The sequence below is a fragment of the Pleurodeles waltl genome, chromosome 1_2 (assembly GCF_031143425.1).
Source record: "Pleurodeles waltl isolate 20211129_DDA chromosome 1_2, aPleWal1.hap1.20221129, whole genome shotgun sequence".
In the NCBI taxonomy this organism is placed as follows: Eukaryota; Metazoa; Chordata; class Amphibia; order Caudata; family Salamandridae; genus Pleurodeles; species Pleurodeles waltl.
The window spans coordinates 448,898,029-448,915,546 of NC_090437.1; the positions used below are offsets into that span (position 1 = coordinate 448,898,029).

Genomic DNA, 17,518 nt, shown 5'->3' on the forward strand with positions numbered 1-17,518 from the left:
GTAGAGAGAAAGTGGTGGTCCCCTAAAATGAGTTCCTGCAACCACTGGCTCAAATCAAGCACTGGCTTTGCGCCACATGCAGCCACCAGCAGGCCTGCTATTTAACCTTGGCTTTTCCAACAATATCTCAATTTGAGCCTTCTCAGCACCACCTATTCATACAGATAGCACTAGACGGATCACTTGGGGATTTTCATGGTACTCTGTGGGTCCTGGTCATTTAAGATATGAAACCGATTTATTTGATGGAGACTTCTAACTGCGGATTCCTTACCTTTTGAATATTCCTCAGGGACTAGTTAGAACTCTACGCTGGGAGGAACAAATTGAGGTTACCTGAAGGCTTTTGAGAAGGAAGAGCCTCTCCAGGGTCCGTGACAGTAGACTGAGACTGGAACAAGATCTGGTAGAGGATGAGGATATATTGGCCCGACTCCAGGTGAGCGACCAACAGACTGGGCACCACTAGGGGTGCAGCGCAGGGTAGCATACCTATGGGACAGATAGGACTGCTACACGAGGTGAGAGTATAGACAGCTTCACTGAGAGGGAGACCAGTCTGGTGGCTTTTGGCGTGGTTGCTTAAAAGGGAGAGACCACCCTCCCCCTGTTGATTCTGTCCTTGGTCCATGCAAATGGAACTTCTGTGGTTGGGCCAACTTGGAATAAATGTTATTGCTCAACCACCTTGCATGGGTTTACAGGGTGCTGAATGTGGTGTTGGCCTTCTTGGATTCAGTTGGTGTGCCTTGGCTTACAGAGGCTCAGAAGGAGGAATTAGATGGGGAACTGAAGAAATACTGATGGCCATAAGCAATATGGCCCATGGTAAGTGCCTGGGTCCTGATTGTCTCCCGGTGGAGTATTATCAGGCTTACTCCAATTTGCTGATCCCCAAACTCCTGGAGACGGTTTTGGAGGCTAGCATCGAGGTATACTGCATGTGTATGAAGCCCTCATTGTGATGATCTCTTAGCCAGACAAAGACCCCGGAAACCCGGAGTTCTACAAGCCACTGTCCATGCTGAATGTGTATTTGAAGATACTTGCAAAATTGCATGTGACTAGATTGCAGCACATCATGAAGCACCTGGTGATATGTGACCAATGTGCCGGAACTGGGTATCCATATGAATCTCTGCTGCCTGTCTCTTGTGATGCACTCAGTTCAGGGGATGGACATAGAAGCAGCACTAGTGGCACTAGATATCGAAAATCGTTCGACGTCCTGGGCTTGGGAGCACATGTGGGAAGTGTTGATGTATGGGATTGGTGCTGGGTTTCTTATTCTGGGTGCGACTACTGTACCCAGCACAAGCGTACGAACCTGGAATGTAGTGTCTGTGCTTCTCTATATGGAGAGGGGTGTGAGAGAGGGCTGCTCTCTCTTCGCCATGGCTATTAAGCTACTGGCAGTATGCCTGAGACGGGATCTGAGAGATTGGGGGATGCATGTCGGGAACACTGTCCATATCATGTTGATGTATGCCAACAACACCATCCTTTACTTAAGTAATGGTGTGCTCAATTCCAGTGATATTTGGGATAGTGGAGGATTACGGACGGCCGTCTGAATTGTCAACTGCCGTAAGACAGTACTCTTTCCCTGGCAAGCCTGGCGGCTCGACCAAAGATTGATGCTTCTGAGGTGTGGCTACCCTGGAAAACTGAAAAGTTCCAATATTTGAGTGCACAAGTAGCACACAGCCCGGGCCATCAGTAGACCTCAATATGTTGGAATTCTTTCTGTGACCTGCTGAAATCTATGTTCCCAAAAATGAATAACCTCCTGGTGGCATTGATGTGGGTGGATAAGAGGAGCAGAATCGGATTAGATATCATAAAACTGGACCCTGCGGAGGACAAGTGGGGACTCCTGTATCTCTAGTTGTAGTACATGCCCATGCTCCTTCAGTACACAGCATTAGGGTCTTTAGACAGTAACAGTAGGGAAAAGTCTGCAGGCTGGCCTGGTGGAGGAAAGTGACTTTCTCATGCTATTGATGAGTGGCCTGAGGGTGTCGATGGACATACCATATATAGAGCAACAAGTGGCGAAGGTCTAGGAACAAGTCGCGAAACAAATTTTGGGACGATATCCATATGCTAGGCTTCTCCCTTTCCGGTGGTTGAAGCCTTTTCAGCACATACAATCACAGATGGCTATGTCCCAATGGGCAGCAGGTGGTTGCCAAAGGGTGGGGGACCTATATCTGAAAGGCACGTTACTATAGAGTAGTTTGGGCCTTTATTCTTGGTGGATCTGGGACAGTTCCTGCAATGCACCAAACTTCGGCGTACAGCCCAGGAGATCTGATCCGCCTATCCGGTGGAAGCGGAGGATTCCCGCACTCTCAATATCATACTAGACCCGGGTTCTAGTAGGGTTCTCTTCTCCCGACTGTATGCAGCAGTGATTGGTGACAGACACATTGATATGCAGCTTATTCAAATAGTTTGACCGGGATGAACCATTGACAGATAGGTGCTGGAAATGTGCTTGTGCCCAAGTAAGACACTGCTAGTAATGCATATTTTAAATTTGCGCAATTCTATTACCTACACTGAGCTTAACTTACGCAGCAGCGTTTTCCCAAAAATATTTCTTGACCGTGCTGAAGGGCCAGATGTAGTCCAACCCTAGCTCATTTTGTCCACGTGACATGGGGGTGCCACAGACTGGAGGCCTACTAAGGTGGTGTGGGCACTCCAGAGGGGAGGGGGGCTCATCGACCCCACCTCACAAACAGCTGACAAACCTTCAGGAATAGACTGTGGCCTAGGTGTATTGGCTGAAAAGGGTAAAGACTGATGAAAATTTGAAGCCAGACCTAGAGGTAAGATGGTGGAACAATTGGAGAAAGTGAAATGGGAGGATGGAGCTCTCCAACCGATATCCCCTGATGCAGAGACCCCTTAAGTGGAGAGCGAGCACTTGGTAGTAGCACATCTCTTCCCCCCCCCCCCCCTACCCCCTACCCCCCTATCTCTATCCCAGCTCCCCCTGTAAGTCCCTTCCACCCCCCAGGTCCTCCAATAGAGACTTGAGTAGTGTGCATCGAGTCCCTAAGTTGTAGTCTGTTGGAAAGTAACTGGTTGAACGTCCCATCCCAGTGCAGCCTTGACTGAACATCTCATGGAAAATGTTTATTGCCTATGTGTATTCAGGATATTACTGCATTGTTGATATGTAAAATGATTATAAAGATATATATTCCCCAGCGTGTCAGACTGGATACCCTTGAGCAGTACCTCTAGGTGGTGTTGATTCGGTCTGCATTAGCTGTATATAGGCACCTCCCCAGTGCGCTGACATCTGTTCTTTTTCTGTGCCAACAGCACGATCCAGAAGAGCTGCCCCTGTTATTTTTTGAGCTACCTTTTTTTGACCTTTTGTCAAATTCCTTTTTGAGGTAAGCTCTGTGTTAGGGATGTCCTTGAAAGTTCATACCATGTGGTTCCTGGCTGGGGGCAACTGGTATAAGGAACTGGTGAATGCTAGTGGTCTAGACACTGCAAACACTGGCCTAGTCTCTTCTCTTAGTGTGGCTGCGGAGGAAGGAGCTTCATTTGCCATGGTGGTGAGGAGAGCGGCTAAGACTACCCTGAGCGTCTTGGGCCATCATCTGTGGTAGTCAAGACCAACGTCTTGACAGAGGTCCTTCAACCTGGAGTATCACTCATGTAACCTCTTCTCCCCTTCATTAAAGCCCTCACTGGTGTCCTGGTCGGGGTCAAGTTGTGCACGAGCCCTGCTGGGGAGAGGACAATTGCTTCAGCCATCACCCTACTCCTGAGGACCTTGGAGAGTCTGGTTGTCCAGGCCTCCATATCCAACGTTAACCCTGGTGCTTTCCCTACCACGCTACTAAATAGGAAATCAAAGAGGTTGGCGGATTTTCTCTTCCACTAGCCTTGCACTGCAGTCAAGGAACACCATGTGCCTCTTAGGCTGGTATTCCCACAGAGGTTTGTACTCTATTGCACAAGTGCTGCCCATGAGCCTAGATGAGGTCAGAGCCATTTTGTCCCAGGCTATTGCTGATGGCAGCGACGGAGCAAAGCTCACTAAATGCTGCGGACTCGACATGACTCATTAGGTAGAAAGACTACTTCATCAGTGGCACTCAGTCACCACACCTGGCTCAGGTCACCAGTTTTTCAGAGAAATGACCAGGCATCCCTTATGGACATGCCATTCAATGGCACTTCTTTGACGATTGAGTGCTTTAAGAATAGCAGTGCCACCGCCCAGTCATTGGGGCGCTCCTCACCCCGATGCGAGCACCACTGTGCCTTCTGCCCCTTCTATAGGTATGGTAGGGGTACCAACTGCGTCTGTTTCCGCCCAGCCACCATGACCAACAGGATGACAACAGACTTGGTTCCCACAAGTCTCCTGGGATCCAGGGCTAGAGATCTGCCTAATCCGCTTCCCTAGCAACCTCACCCTCCATCCACCTTTAATATGCCGTCTCACCATTGCAGACAAAGGTCAGCGGCAGGATCAAGGACCACCAGCACCGATACCAGTCCATACCCTTGGACAAATGTGTATGGCCAATATTGGCTGTTCTACATACTCAGACCTGGTTGACGGAGGACAGCTTCTCCCTGCTGCATCAAGAAGTGTGGGCTCTTTTGTCCAAAGGAGCCATTTCAGAGAGTGCCAACATCAGAAGTAGGTTGCTGTTGATATTCTGGATACTTTCTGGTGCAGGACTGAGGCCTCTGCCCTTTACTAGACGTGTACCCTTTCAGCTACTTTCTGAAGGAGAAATTCAAAATGGTCATGTTGGCTCCTGTCCTGTTTGACCTGGATCTAGTGTTAGATTTGTAGGACTTCTATTTTTATATATACATGTCCTGCTGGCCCACAGGCGTTACCTGCAGTTCGCAGTGGGCCACAAGTGCTTTCAGTTTTCTGTGTTCCCTTTTGGCCTTACCAGTGCCCCTCTAGTGTTAATCAAGGTGATGGTGGTGGTTGCAGTCCATCTACAGAAGTCAGGGATTCCAGTCTTCCCCTACCTTGATGACTGGCTGTTCGCCCCAGGCAGTAGTCACCCACCTCCAGACTACAACTGACCTCTTGCATTCGCTGGGGTTTGCTATCAACATGCTGAAGTCACACCTAACTCACTCTTAGCTGCCCCATTTCATCTGTGCCATTTAGGACACAGCGCAGCTTCGGGCCTATATTCAAGAGCCGCTAGTCCTGGATACTCAGGCTATGATTAAAATGTTTCAGCCTCTATCCTGGGTATCAGTGAAGCCATTGAGCCTCATGGCCTCCTGCATCCTGTTGGTAACAGATGCCCGCTGGCATATGAAGGCTCTGCAGTGGGACCTCAAGTCCCAGTGGTTGCAACATCAGAAGAATCTCTCTGACCCCCGGAATATGATAAAACTGCGAAAGATCTTCAGTTGTGGCTGATAAACTACCAGCTGAATCAGCCACAAATCCCTCTCCCTTTTACACCCAAATCTCATAATAGTGACAGATACGTCACTTCGGAGTTGGGGCAGCCATCTCGGAAAGGTGGCGATCAGAGGACTTTGATGTCCAGCGGAGTTGCTGCTCTATGTACACCTGTGGAATTTGAGCTTGATTCGCCTGGCACTGAAGGTTTTTCTTCCACCAGCAGTGAGGTTGATTCAGGTTTATCCAGATAACAACACCACCCTGTGGTATTGTAACAAGTGGGGTGGGTTTGTGGACCCTGTGTCAAGAGTCCCTAAATCTCTGGACATGGCTGGAGAGTCAGGACATATTCCTGCTGGTTCAACATCTGGCGGGCTCTCTGATTGCCACAGCAGACAAACTTTGCTGTCAGTGCCTCGCAGATCACAAATGACTTCTCTGTCCGGAGGTGGTACAAGGTCTTTTCCGCAGCAGGGGAGCACCTTGAGTAGATCAGTTTGCCACCACTAAGAACATGCAGTGTCAGCACTACTGTGCATTGACTTTCCAAGGCAGTTCTTAGTCAGAGACACATTTCCTCTCGAGTGGAACTCAGGGCTCCTGTTCACATTTCAAAAGGTTAATTAAGATTAAGTCCAGGCCATTTTCATTGCCCAAGGTTTTTTTGGGCACATTGTTGTACACCGACCACCTCCACTGCTCCCAGTGCCCCCAGCTCAGTCTTCTTCTCAGTGCAGACCTCCTCTCTGTTAGAGGGGCAGGTACTGAAATGCCAGTCTCCAAAGCTTCTGCCTTCTTCCCTGAAGATTGAACATTGACATGTGACTTCTCTCAAACTACCAGTGGAGATGGTGGAAGTTATTCTGCCTGCTCGCAGTGACTCCACCAAAACTCTGTACTCTGGAACATGAACAGTTTTGTTGTTTTGTGTGCATGAGAATACATAGATGCGAAGAAGGATCCTGGTATTGGACATCCTCAAGTTTATGCTCTCGCTAGCTCAGGAAGGCTGTGCTGCAGGGACTGTCTGGCAGCCTTGTCAGCATTACTCTGTTTTCTAGACTACCCATCCCTGTTTGTCACCCATCATGTTACTTTCTGAAGAGTTTGACAAAGAAGATCTCTCTGAGCCCCATTGTCGCGATATGTTGGAACCTGAATTTAGGTTTGATTTTGTGATGGGTTCTCAGTTTGTGGACCTTCATAGCTATCTTCTGAGACTATGGACTTTAAAAACTTCAGTGAGACTTTCAAGCTTTTTCCTCAGCAAGTTGGTCCTTCAAACCACGGCTGATTTCCTCTCCTAAGGTGGTGAACCAATTAAATCTGCAATTTATTTCCATAGCATTTTTTTCAACCCCGCACATCACACCAAGGAAGAGAAGAGATTACATAGACTGAATCCAAAAAGGGCTGTTAGTTTTTATACCGACTGAACTAAGGGACTTGTGAATTGCTGACCATTTCTTTGTAGCGTATAAGGGTAATAGAAAGGCTAAAGGCATCCAGAAGAGAACCATATTGAAATGGATCATTTCATGCCTCACAATGTACTATGCCTTCATGCGCAAAGAACCACAGGAAGTCATCCGGTTTCGTTCCACCAGAGCCAAGTCTTCTACCTTAGCATTGACAAGAGTGTTTCTTTCAATGAAATTTGTAGAGCCACCTCCCCCTACATACCGACAAACCTTTCCCTAAGCAGTGCTACTTGGATTCAGAAGTTCAACAAGACAGCCATTTTGCCCATTCCATCCTCCATGACTGCCTTGTCTGGCCATCTCTTCAAGTTCCTCCTCCAAGTGATGTTCTGCTTGGTAATATATTCAAAGGTGATGAATCTGCAGATGTTTGTGTACATCTGAAGAAAAATTTACTTGCCTTTTTTTTAACATTCTGCTGGCCAATCTTCCTGCAGATTCCTCTGATTCCACCATACTCATTGTCTTGAAAGGTATTCATGGCATATGTTCATTTTAACTGGGTGAACTATCTGCCCACTTCTCTTCTGCTATGGTTTTCCAAATTCTTGAAAATCATGTTAGCAACTTTCAGACTTCTTGGAAACCAATGGCCTCCTTCACCCTTTGCAGTCTGGATTTAGGGCTTGACAAAACACGGAATCCATCCTGGTGGGTGTCGCCCAACCGCTTGGACTGCTGCTGTATAGGGGAGGCTCGGCAGCTCGATTCTGTTAGATCTTAGTGTGACTTTCAGTAAAGTCTCTCACAAGGTGCTTCTTCAAAGGCTGGAAGATTTGAGCATTGAAGGCCTGGTCCTGTCTTGGCTACATTCCTTTCCCCCCTGACTCCTGGCTTTAGACTTTCAATCTCTGCCACCACATTATCAGTTTGGTCTGTCCCTCTGGACGTTCCACACTCCTCAATCCGGTGGATGTTGGAGCCGCCCACTGGCATGTTCACATCTGATGGATTTTCAGCATGGTGCCCCAGATCCTGTAAATCTTTAGATAAGTTAAAGAAACTTGTAAAGACGTGGCTTTTCCAATTCTTCTATTTCTGTCCTTGGTTGTACCAGACTGGTGAAACTCATTTGGAGGAGCCATGTACTTTATAAATTTGATTAATATGTTAATGAAGCCCCAATTAAATTACTTCATCGTCCTTACAGTATTGATGTCATTCTCCTTTCGTCTTTTGGTGTGGAAAATATAAATAGGAAACTGACATCGGGCAGCTGAAATTAACACTTTATGCCTCTAGTGAAGTCACAGTGGTATTGTTTCAGGTGCCGATATGGAACTAGCGCTTTCCACTGTCGAAGACCTATGAAATGTTTCCAGATCCAGTTTGCCACCTGGAATATTCAAAAGGTGAGCAATCTGCAGTTAAAGCATTCACCCGAAAGATAACCAAAGGTAAGTAACGACTGGGGAAGTGCCAGCATACCTAGGGATATGCCATTAGATGGTACCAGGCTTTTTGGATAGAGCAGATTCTGCATTGAGACACATTAAAAACAGTCTGAATACAGCTGAATCTTAGAGCTTGCTATCTAGGTCATTTACATTTTATCAACAATATCAAATGTTTGCGGTATATTCTCAGGGTCTAGCCCATTACCGGAGGCAGTCATCAGACAGCAGTCAGTGCAGCCTTTCTGTGGCTACAGAGATGGTAGCTGAGTTTGTTGCTGCCAGCAAGGACAGCAGTCGTCCTCTGTGTCACAACTATAGTGAGGTAGCTTTATTTTTTCCTCCCACGGCCTTCTGATAGTGGACAGAATTAGTTTTTACTTGACTGACTGGTGTGCAGTTGCCTCCGAGCGTTGGGTGTTGCATATTGTTCATAACCACTCCCTCTCCTATTCAGAATTTTGAAGATCATTCCTCTGTTCTTACCCAGAAAGTTAAGTCACTGCTGTGCAAAGGGTCTATAGAGACAGTTCCTATGGAATGGTACTTATTTGTGCTAAAAAATGACTGTGGGCGCAGGCCAATATCAGACCTTCAATTTCTGGACACATTCCATGTGAAAGAAAAGTCCAAATTGATGACCTTGGTCCAGGTTCCTTCTGCCCTGGGGCCTGCGACTTGCAGGACCAGTACTTTTATGTGATTGTCATGTCCCACAAACATTGAGTTTGTGTTGGGATCAGAACATTTTGTGTTTACTTTCCTGCCTTTTGAGCCCACCACATGACCTTCCTTCTCTGCCCTCTTTTCCCCAGGTGTTTACAAAGTTGATGGTGGTGACTCAGCCCATCTTTGGGAATAGTCAGGAATGCATGTATTCCTTTACCTAGACGACTGGCTATTGAAGGCATGCTCACTGAAGTCAGTTGCGGACCATCTGAAGACGACTGTAATCTTGCTGTCATTTCTGAGTTTTTCAGTCAGCAAGCCCAATCGCAACCTACAAAAAGGATTCCTTTCATGAGGCCCAGCCCAAAACAATTGGCATTCACCAAGTTTGGGGCCCGGAGTTTATGATCCTGATGTTTAGGGCTTACTTCTGGGTTCTGGCGCACATGGGTCTGAGGCTTCTTGGCCTTGCGCAGCCTACTGGTTCCTTGTGCCTGTTGCCACATAAGGGCCCAGCACTGAAACCTCCGCTACACTGGGTACAGCGCTGGGGCCTCCAATGGTAAAGGTCATAATACAGCCTGACTTGGAGCGGACTATCCCCTCTACCCCATACAGACTAAATAGCGGTGACCAGTGTTTCAACTTAGGGCTTGGGCAGTTACCTGGGTGATGTGGCTATCTGGGGCCTTTGGTCTGCCATGGAGCAGAGGCACCACACTAACCTTTTTGGTGGGTTGTGCCATTTGGTTATCCATGAAAGACTTCCTTCCAACCATCAGTGAGAAACTTGTCCAAGTTCTAACTGACAATAGGATCACCATGCAATACTGCAGTGAAGTACGGGGTGCTGAACACTGTCCAGGACACACAGGCTCTGGTGGTTGCTCAATCCTCACTGGATCTCCCGGACCGTTGACAATTTGGGAGGCTCTCTGAATGTCAGGACAGACTAACACAGCAGTTGCTATCTAATGGATCACAAATAGTCTGCATCCTGAAGGTCTCCAAGGCATTTTTGTCTGGTGGAACATACCTTGGCTATATCTTTCTGCTACCAAAGAGAACATACAGTTTTGCGCTTTCTGAGGCACTCGTGGCTCAGCAGCAGGGCAGGACAGTTTTGACTCACTTTTCGAGGCAGCGTGAGGTTGCCTCAGTCTGACCTGCCCATGCATGGGAGCAATTGCAGATGAAAAGTTTCCAACCTACTCTGCTTCCCGTGGGAATGAACAAGGTGAGGAATATGCAGTTAGAGTATCCAGCAGAAAAATTGTTACTAAAATTAAGTAACTTGTTCTTCTGGTAACATGCTGCAAACCCTTGAAGGTCTGCCTAATCACCCACCCAAGAACGAACATTGTATGCAGAAACTTCACCAGCAGTGCTTAATCTGAACTGGTGGTTGCATTTGGGGCCAACTGCACTCATTTTAGGGGACCAGTACCTTATTTTTACAGCTCAGACATTTACAAAAGCAACAGCCTAAAAGAGTAAGATAAACGGACAGGAAGTGTCTGGAAGCTGATTGAAGTGGCATGAGATGGATTTAGGACTACACAGCCCTGGTGTTCAGCGCAGCCTTCGTTCAGCTGCACTGGTTGCAGGCTTCAGAGTGGAGCATCGGGCACCCGCACTCATTCTTTTACAAGTTAGCACTGTTCACTAGAAAATTCTTCTACTTTTCAGTTGAATAGAAAGTTACACTAACCTAGAGAAATCTGGGTTTCTATTTGAGGTTCTTGTCAGGAAGGCAAGAGAATGGAGACCGGTTCTGGTCCTCCTAGAAATCTGCAAATTTCATAAGAAACTGTCCTTCGGGATGGTCACCTGCCCCTAACCAATGCTGAAAGGGGAATTTCATCCCTTACTGGCCCCAGAGGACGCATACTTTCATTTGCCTGTATAACCAGATCACAGGCCATATTTATGATTCTCCATGGTGGGGCAAGCACTCCCTTGCGGCCTGAAATACACTAAGGATATTCACAGGTCTTGGTCCCTTTGGCCTTTCTGTAGAAACCCACACTTGGATGACTGTCTCATGAATTCTCATGAAAAAGGCTCTTTTCTCCACATCTGCTTTCATTGGTTGGGTTTGACATTAAATATCCAAAAGTCATCTATTCCTCCTACAAGAGTTTAGTTCCTAGGAGCAGTGCTGGATACACAGTTTGGCAATGCATTTTCAACAGCAGAGTGAGTTTCAAAGCTTCAGACTTTGGTGACAAACTTGTATTGCCGAGAGTTGGTCCTGTCAGAACTTAAAAATCACTATATGGTCACATTTTATACTGCAAAGGGCTAGTTCCCTTTTGGTGGTTGTGAATGTGACCTGTTCAGTAAGAACTAGACTAACAATGGTAACAGCAGACTGGATCATTGCAAGGCACGGTAACTGTCTCCATATGCCTTGAGCTCTACTGTGGTGGAGGTTTCCTTGGTCTCAAAGCTGGCCTTTTCTTTCAGCCTACAACAGGCAGGATGACAACAGATGCATAAATGAAAAGCTGGAGAGTTCACATGTAGGAAGTGTTAACAAGAGGTCGTTGGTCAAACAACAAAAGCCACTCAACATAAATGTCCTGTAACATCGAGCCATAAGACTGGGCCTCCATGTGTTCTGTTACCAGCAGGCCTGGTGATTTTTACAAGGACTGATAACTCAACCTCAGTTTGCTACATTGCCGTACAAGGTAGCACAAGATCTCGACATCTGTTTTTTTTTTTTTTTTTTTTTTTTTTTTGTAGGGGGGCAGGGGAGAGACACGACGGTTGTCTTAAATGACATGGGTCATGACACAATGTGGACATCACTGTAGAACACGTCATGAAACCAGAGCAACAACCATGTGGATGCTCGCAGCTGCACCCTGTCAGATTGCCATGACTGGGAGCTATTTCAGGAATAGATACAACAGGTCTTCAGGAAATGGGCCTATCCTCTACTGGACCAATTTGCCACCTTGCAGAACAAGAAATGTTTGTACTTTGCAAGTATTACTGGCTAGCGGGGCCCAGAGGTAATGCTTTCTTGATGTGGTTGAAATTCTTTACCTATCCTTTCTGCTATTCTGCCCTTTTTCCCAAAGTACTGATGAAGGACAAGGTGCAGCACTGTCCAAATACTGGTTGCGTCAGTGTCTGCCAATTCCAGTACACCAGCCCTGGAACTTCCATCCAGCTTCCATTTGAGCAAGCCTGGCATGTTTGCCTCTTTCTTCCGAAATCCAACAACATCAGCCACTAGCTTTGTTCGTTGGATGTATGCTAATGCATTGTGTTCCACATGGATAGAACTATAGCAGCTCATCAGCTATTCATCGTGTTTCACCATCCAAGCAGGTGCCGTCATTTGTTGAAGTAAGGCATTGCTGGCAATAGGCAACTTCACTTTCTGCCACAGTAAAGCTAAGCCCCACTTCAGCACAGAGTAAGGGTTTATTCCGCAAAGAACATGTCTGCAACAACTACTCTGTATGCAGGAATGCCACTTTAGATACCTGCTGCACTTTCACAAAGCACTACTGCATGGACTTCAATGCAGTAACCAACTCCTCAGTGGGACAAGCAGTTATTTGTGGCCTGTTTTATGAAAGGAGAGTCTGCTTTCCACTCATTTGAAATTTGATGTCCTGCTTCTCATTCTGGTGTGAATATATGAAAGATCCTTTGAATATATAAATAGTTTGTGCTTTGGAGTAAATTAGTTACGTACCTGTAATTCCAGCTTTGGTATTGCTCATATAGTCACATGTGAGACCCTGCTTGTCCCTTCCTTGATAGAGTTCTCAATACTTAGTAATCTTCACACTTATGCTATGAAATCTATGGAGGTGAGCACACTTCCACGTCATTGGTTAAAGGTTGTTCATTTCAAAACAGGTGGATGTGGTACTTAACAAGTCCTATTGTTATTTGAACACTGTTTATTCATATTTTAAAAGTACTGTGGGTGGGATTTTATGCCTGACAAAGGGGAGTGATTCAAACAGGTGAATCTATGAAAGTTCTTAACGCTGGAGAGCTAGTTACAAGTAACTAATTTCTTGCAGTGCATTGTGCGTAAAATAATTTTTCCCCTGTTGTTGTTATAGACGTTTCATCTTCTGGTACTAATGAAGCTGATGCATCTGGATCCAAAAGACGGGAAGAAAAAAATGGTAATTTGTTTTTTGTGTTTAGTATCAATATACTTTTAAACTCTTGATAAGCGATTGAACTCGAAGACCTCATTTGCTGATGTGCATTTCGCAATACTGACACACATAATTGCAGCTAATCTCTTGTAGCCAAGGATCATAGTTAACCTGTTATTTGAGTAGTTAACTAGATAAATCGTTTTGAAACTTTTTGGTCTTCAAATTGAGGTTCTCCAGCATAACTGAGGTCGGAGTTAACAGATAATTGTTCTTACGAGTATAGTTGACAAAAACAGCCTTGCTTAACATTGTTACGGTGGCAAATATAATTGCCAGTGAGTGTAAACTCAGTCATGTGATCCAGTATGTTTTCCATAAAGGGTAGACTAGATCCACTTGATTCCCTTAGCTTTTCAAAATATATTTTTCCTTGTGAAAAAGCATTATAGGAAAACTGGGCTTAAAGAGGTAGCATTTTCTGACTCTTTCATTTGCTTTTTCTGTTCGAATTTTATGCTTTAAAAACCTGCAAGTAAGCAGTTGAGTCTTGGAGTATATTTTAATGAAAAATGCAAATTTTATTTTTAAAATTAAACTGAAAATGTGACTGCCAATATGAAAACTGACACCACACCTTTAACTCATTTCCCGGCTTCCAATAATGCTCTCAGGGTCAGTCAGGGAGTTTGTGTTTTTTTTAGCTTTTTAGTTGACAAAGGAAAAATACCAGGGCATACTTACTGTTACAGACTGTGCTGTTTGAGCATTGAAAGAGAAATTATTTTTTATGGTTTCAGAAAGGCTATTCATGATGCAGCACTGAGGCAAGAGGTGAGTGATGTTACCTTCTGTGCCATGGAATTATTTTTGATAAACCGTGGAATAGACTAAACAAGATAAAGAATAAATGCATTGAAGGGGGACCTCACGTATAGATTGGAACAATAATTTAAGCAGTTGGATTACTGACCCACAAACTAATATGTACTTGAAGCAGGATCAATACAATAGTGGTTTGCATGCGTAGGAATAGACAACCAGTTGCTGCTTCCAGATGCATGTAATGAGGACATTCCTCATACGAGAAGCAAGAGCTGCTTTTTCTCTGGTAGTCTAGGCTTTACCCAGTAAAGATGTTATCCTTTTGGTGATATGCAACAATGGATAAAAGTATTTATTTAGGTGTGGTCTGTTTAGTGAAGGGCATATTTAGGTCAACAGCACTTTGGCAGTTGTTTTATTTGAACAAATGATTGAAAGTTTACGGGGCAGCTAGGATGCTTATTACCATGCTGCTACTGCCCATTAACACTGGTAATACTTAGGTTTCACTGCCACTTTTACATTGCTCTGCTCCTGATGTGCCTGGTTTGTCGGTGGTGGCTCATTCGAATTATAGAGAAGTGTGTTTATTTGGATGAAGCTTTGATAAAGGGAGCAACGTAAGAGCTACTTCAAGAAGATTTGGGGATTAAACCCCCCTTTTACATGACATTGGTTTCTCTTTGAATCAAAAGATGTTACTAAAGCCCTCACCACAAATTTACGTCATTGGAGTGCTTTTGAACACTTCACACTTTTCCTCCACTTGAGTGACATCACAATATTCTTGCATTGGTCTGGAAATTTGTGGTTCGTTTATACCAAATGGTGAGGTCATGTGTTGACTGTTTTACTCCATTTTGTCCAGCATTTGCATGGTCTCTAGGGGATGCTTATGATGCCATTTCATTGCACACTGCATGAGCAGTGGAATTACAAGTACATCAGTCTAAAGCATCTGATTTAGGTTTGCCCTTCTTGTATTCGGTCATTGTGGTGGTGGACATCACCATAACATTTGTGGAATGGGGGGTGTTATCAAAGCGGTCTTTGGTCAATGACTGATCTCTGCAAAGATTGGGTGGGGGCTTCCTCAGAAACTTAACAATCGCTGTTTAGTCTGTGAATGAGTTTGGCACAGTAATTCCTGTAATTAGGAGCAGCTAGGCTAGATCTGAAAGTCATCCTACCTCATTTGATTGGAAAGTCAAAATAGACAATGATCTACAACACTAAAAATATGCTTAATCTGAGCAAGTGTGCAGAAGTGGGATCCAAACTGCTTTGCTGTGAAGCAAAGCAATCTAGCTCGGAGCTTGGGCTGTAGTTGAAGAAATTGTTCTGACATTCTCATCCAGCAGGAAAAGAGAACGTAATGCAGGCTTCATTAGTAGAGTGTCTTGAGTCAACAAATAGTGGCCTGTCCTACATAAAGTAGTGGATCTGATTTTCCAGATTAGGCACTAGTAAATCATCCTTTTTGTCAACAAAGCATGTCAAAAGTATCCCCTGTTTTGTTTCCTGGAATAGTCAGTAGAAACCATTCAGTCTTTAATCTGCACTTCCTCCTGAATCTCTTCTGCACTGATTAATTGAAGAGTTGCTGTCAATGGGCTCATGTGATATTTATCTCTCTACTTTGGGCCTTTTGTCCTTGCTAACCAGATTTGCTTCACTTGCGTTGTGTTCCTATGGTGTCCTCCTTTGGTAGATAACTTGTCTCAAAGTAAGTCATTTTAAAAATGTTACTCCATTTCATCCTCTGAACTGCCGTTAATTTAACCAGGAGAGTCAGTGAATTTACAGGCCATTCCATCTTCTGTGTTTCGTGACACCTTTTCCTCTTCAAGGCATTAAATAGACCCAAACAGACCACTGCAAATGTGTAGGGAATGACAAAGGACAGCACTTTCTTAATACTACTGCTAAAGTGAGTCTCATCCAGACCAGTAGTTTTTGTGAATGAACACTCATGGTGCCATCCGTGACAGTTGCTCAAAAGAACGCATCTTTTGTGGGTTGACATCTTGTGTGTGATGTCTAAAGGCTGTGATGGACTGGATCATGGGTGTATAATTTATCGATCAGTATTGGATTGCTGTTTCAGTGGGAAACCTTAATTTATATTTTTGGGTTCATTTTCCTGTTTACTCAGAGAAAGTGTTCAATTTGTACTCTTGTTTTATGGAAGTTTATTCAAGCAACTATCAGATTGCAACATCATTGTTTGTTCCAAATAACTATTGGGCCGGATTTGACCCAGTTTGACTGTAGCACTAATGAAACATGTGTTGGCAGATTCATGTCAATTACAATGGAAGATCTTCTGTTTTTTATTAGAAACACTTTGCTAAGGTGATGTTAATGAGTAATACTTACCATTGACATTGACTGATCCTTGTCATTTGACTCCCCATTTAACATCTTTTGTTTTTTATTAGCAAATTTGTTTTGTTGTATTAACTGTTATTTGATTTGGTTCTAGTATTCGGTAGAGAAAATGCTTTCAATAATGTTTGTTAGGAATATGAAAAACTAATGGTGAATTATTAAAGGATAATCTCTTTAAGCCAAATTATTATTTTGACTAAGTTTGTGCTTACTGCTTGATTATTTAAACAGTATGCTAGTACAGGCTAAGTAAAAATAGTGATTTTTACAAAAAGCAAAGTATTTTCAATTTTTGAGGGGAGAGCGGTGCCTTCTTCAGTACCCTATCTAATTGGTACAACAAAACTAACAAGGCCGATGACCTATTCCTGGTCACATGAATTCCATGTCCAGTTCCAAACCAGGCCTCGAAAAATGTTACCAGATCTACAGGTCTAGTGACTTAAGTAATTTACTCAAACTCACTCTATGGTGCTTGTCATACAAACTAGTCTCAAGTTGTCTGATCTTAGGCAAATATTTTATTTAAGTCACATTTTTCATCATCACATAAGAACATCTTAAAATATGTGAGTTCAGCATGCTTGTTGTGGAAAAACACATTTATTTGACTTAATGCACTTAACTCCATGTATAATAATGTAGCCCACATATAGGATACACGTAACCCCGGACTTGCCCTTTGGTCCACTAATAGCATTGTCTTCAGGGTGAGGACAGGGATTTTTCTCAGGTCATATTTTAAAAACTCACACTTTTTAATAAGTTATTAAAGCATGCTGAGGTAGCACTCTGTCATTTACATACAGACATTTTCTCTTGAAATAGCCTCAAACTTTTTCACTGCCATGCAGTTTTATGGAAGTATAGCCCAGACTACATAGCGTATAAACAATATGGTGAAATCTGGTTTCAGCAAGTATTTATCATTTGCAGATCACCAAGTAAAGCATTCAGATTTGTTTTGATCCTGTTAAAATCTTTATTTTCCTATAACCTCAGAAATGCAAAAAATTACCTACCTAACTAGTGAAATATATTTTTTAAATATTTCATTTACAAGCTATTTAAGTGTTCAGTGCCTGGCATGATTGTCATACACTTCACTGTACAGAATCCTATACCTCTGGACAGAGAAAGAAAAGTAAACTCCAATCTCCATGGTAAAATAAGCAGCAATTTATAAAAAGACACAAG

General features: G+C 44.1%; 1 protein-coding gene across 2 annotated transcripts in view; it reads left to right on the forward strand.

Moving 5' to 3' along the window:
- The window catches only part of LOC138300865 (RNA exonuclease 1 homolog), a 1,124,016-nt gene that overhangs the window by 424,645 nt on the left and 681,853 nt on the right, over window positions 1–17,518 (forward strand). For both annotated transcript variants that reach the window (XM_069240707.1, XM_069240715.1), the window contains exon 8: window positions 13,064–13,129. In XM_069240707.1, coding sequence (XP_069096808.1) covers window positions 13,064–13,129 — 66 coding nt within the window. The remainder of the gene's footprint in view (window positions 1–13,063; window positions 13,130–17,518) is intronic.